Below are 1,785 nucleotides of genomic sequence, written 5' to 3' on the forward strand. Positions count from 1 at the left end.
AGGATGCGTTTTAATAGTAAAAACTTAATGAACGAGAAAAATTATAAGCTGACTAAATATAAAATATGTACTTTCCCTTAAGCATACATACATAATATTATATGAACAAAATAATTTAAGTAAATATAAATAGATAAATAAATATTAAAGTAGATAAATGTCCATGTAGATAAATAAGTAGATAGATCAGCTTGAGTATCTGTGAGGGAGTAGTTCCTGTAGAGTAGAACATGTTATCCTTTAATCTTCCTGAAAACCTTTGACAAACTGAATCAATTCAGGCCATGATGACAGCAGAAATGAGAGTCTTCCACGTGGCAGCGCAGGAGGAAGTGTGGTCTGTTGGTCCATGAGAATCATTTTCATGTTGAACCAGGTGTGTGTCAGTCCTTGCTCCTGAATCTCTCCTGCAAGTTTGTTGAGGAAGAGAAGGCTCTCATGACTTCTGCTCTGACAACCTCCCAGGCACAAGGGCTGTGTCCCTTCTCTTGCAGATAGAGAGTGACTCTGTGGAAGTATTTCCTCACAGCCAGGCTGGAGTCCTCCTTGAGCAGGGGAGCCCCTCGCAGCCCCTCCTCCTGCCTGAGACAGGCTTGCAGGTCAGTGAGCTGCTGATCCAGTGTGGTGCGGAGCTTGTCCAGGAGGCTCTGGTCCCACGCAGCGGCCGAGCCCTCTGTGCTGAAGAGCTGGAAGGTGTGCTGGGTCACCTCGTGGAGCACAGAGATGGCTTGAGCCTTCTGCAACTGGCTGCCACCCAGCGCCTCCTGGGGGAATGCGAAGTCATTTCTGTCCTGCAGGCAGGAGGAAGGGGAGACCCTCCTCAGTTGCCGCAGGAGCGTCAGGACCCTCCTGTTGGCCAGGCTGTGGGTGTGAGGCAGGTGGCAGCCCCGAGAGCAGGTGGCGTTGCAGCTGAGCAGCAGCAGGGCCAGGAGTAAGGACCAGGCTGCGGCCATCGGGGCCTTGCAGATGCTTCTGGCCTGGGGCGGTGGGTGACTCTGAACCTGCTTTCTAGGTTCTCTGAAGCCCTTCCTTCAAGCCTGTGTGTTAAATAGGAGCCCATGGTTTCCATTTTCTGAAAGTTCCCTCTTACTTTCTACTTTTGTTTTTGCTTTTCAATTTGCACTCTCCAAATGGGTTAGGACAGTGTTTCGCAAACATTCTTTTCATTATTGCCTTTCCTTCCTGACAAAATCTTCTGAGATTTTTTTTTCCTAATCACCCCACCATGAAATTTTGACAACACAGTTATGCTGTGGATCCATCTTTGTACTCCATGCATATCTTTATACTCCATGCATATCTTTATACATGGAAAAACAAAGTACAAAACTCCTTGTTGTATTCACCCTAGGGTTAACAATGCCATAAAATGAACGGTGTACATTAAATGTAAAAGCTGTTGAATTTTATTTAACTTTATGAATGAGTTTGCAGAATGACTTTTAATGGAGAATATGTATTTATATAAATAGTAATGTACCAAATTACATATTCATATGAAATTCATATAAAAATATATAATAATACCACAGTATAGATAGACTTAAAAATCTTTCAACACTCAAAATCATTGAAAATCTTAGGTTATTTTCTTCATATTTATTTTGAAGTACTTTTAACTTTGTTTCCTTTCAGAAATCAATTTTTAATTCCCTGTCTGCTGAATATTCATCTCAATTTTATAACATTTCTTTCTGTTTAGCTGTTGACATACTTATGGATGTTCTTAAAAACTTTGATAGGAATAAATAATAAAATACCATGATACCAATCCAATGGAGGAGA

The 1,785-nt window shown here is 41.7% G+C and overlaps 1 protein-coding gene across 1 annotated transcript; it reads right to left on the reverse strand.

Moving 5' to 3' along the window:
* Positions 1–383: 383 nt before the first annotated feature.
* LOC138434597 (interferon alpha-H-like) lies at positions 384–953 on the reverse strand. Its single transcript, XM_069579409.1, has one exon. It carries the CDS (start codon positions 951–953, stop codon positions 384–386), a length of 570 nt encoding a protein of 189 aa, XP_069435510.1.
* Between the last annotated feature and the right edge of the window lie 832 nt (positions 954–1,785).

Source organism: Ovis canadensis, chromosome 2 (genome assembly GCF_042477335.2).
Source record: "Ovis canadensis isolate MfBH-ARS-UI-01 breed Bighorn chromosome 2, ARS-UI_OviCan_v2, whole genome shotgun sequence".
Taxonomy (NCBI): Eukaryota; Metazoa; Chordata; class Mammalia; order Artiodactyla; family Bovidae; genus Ovis; species Ovis canadensis.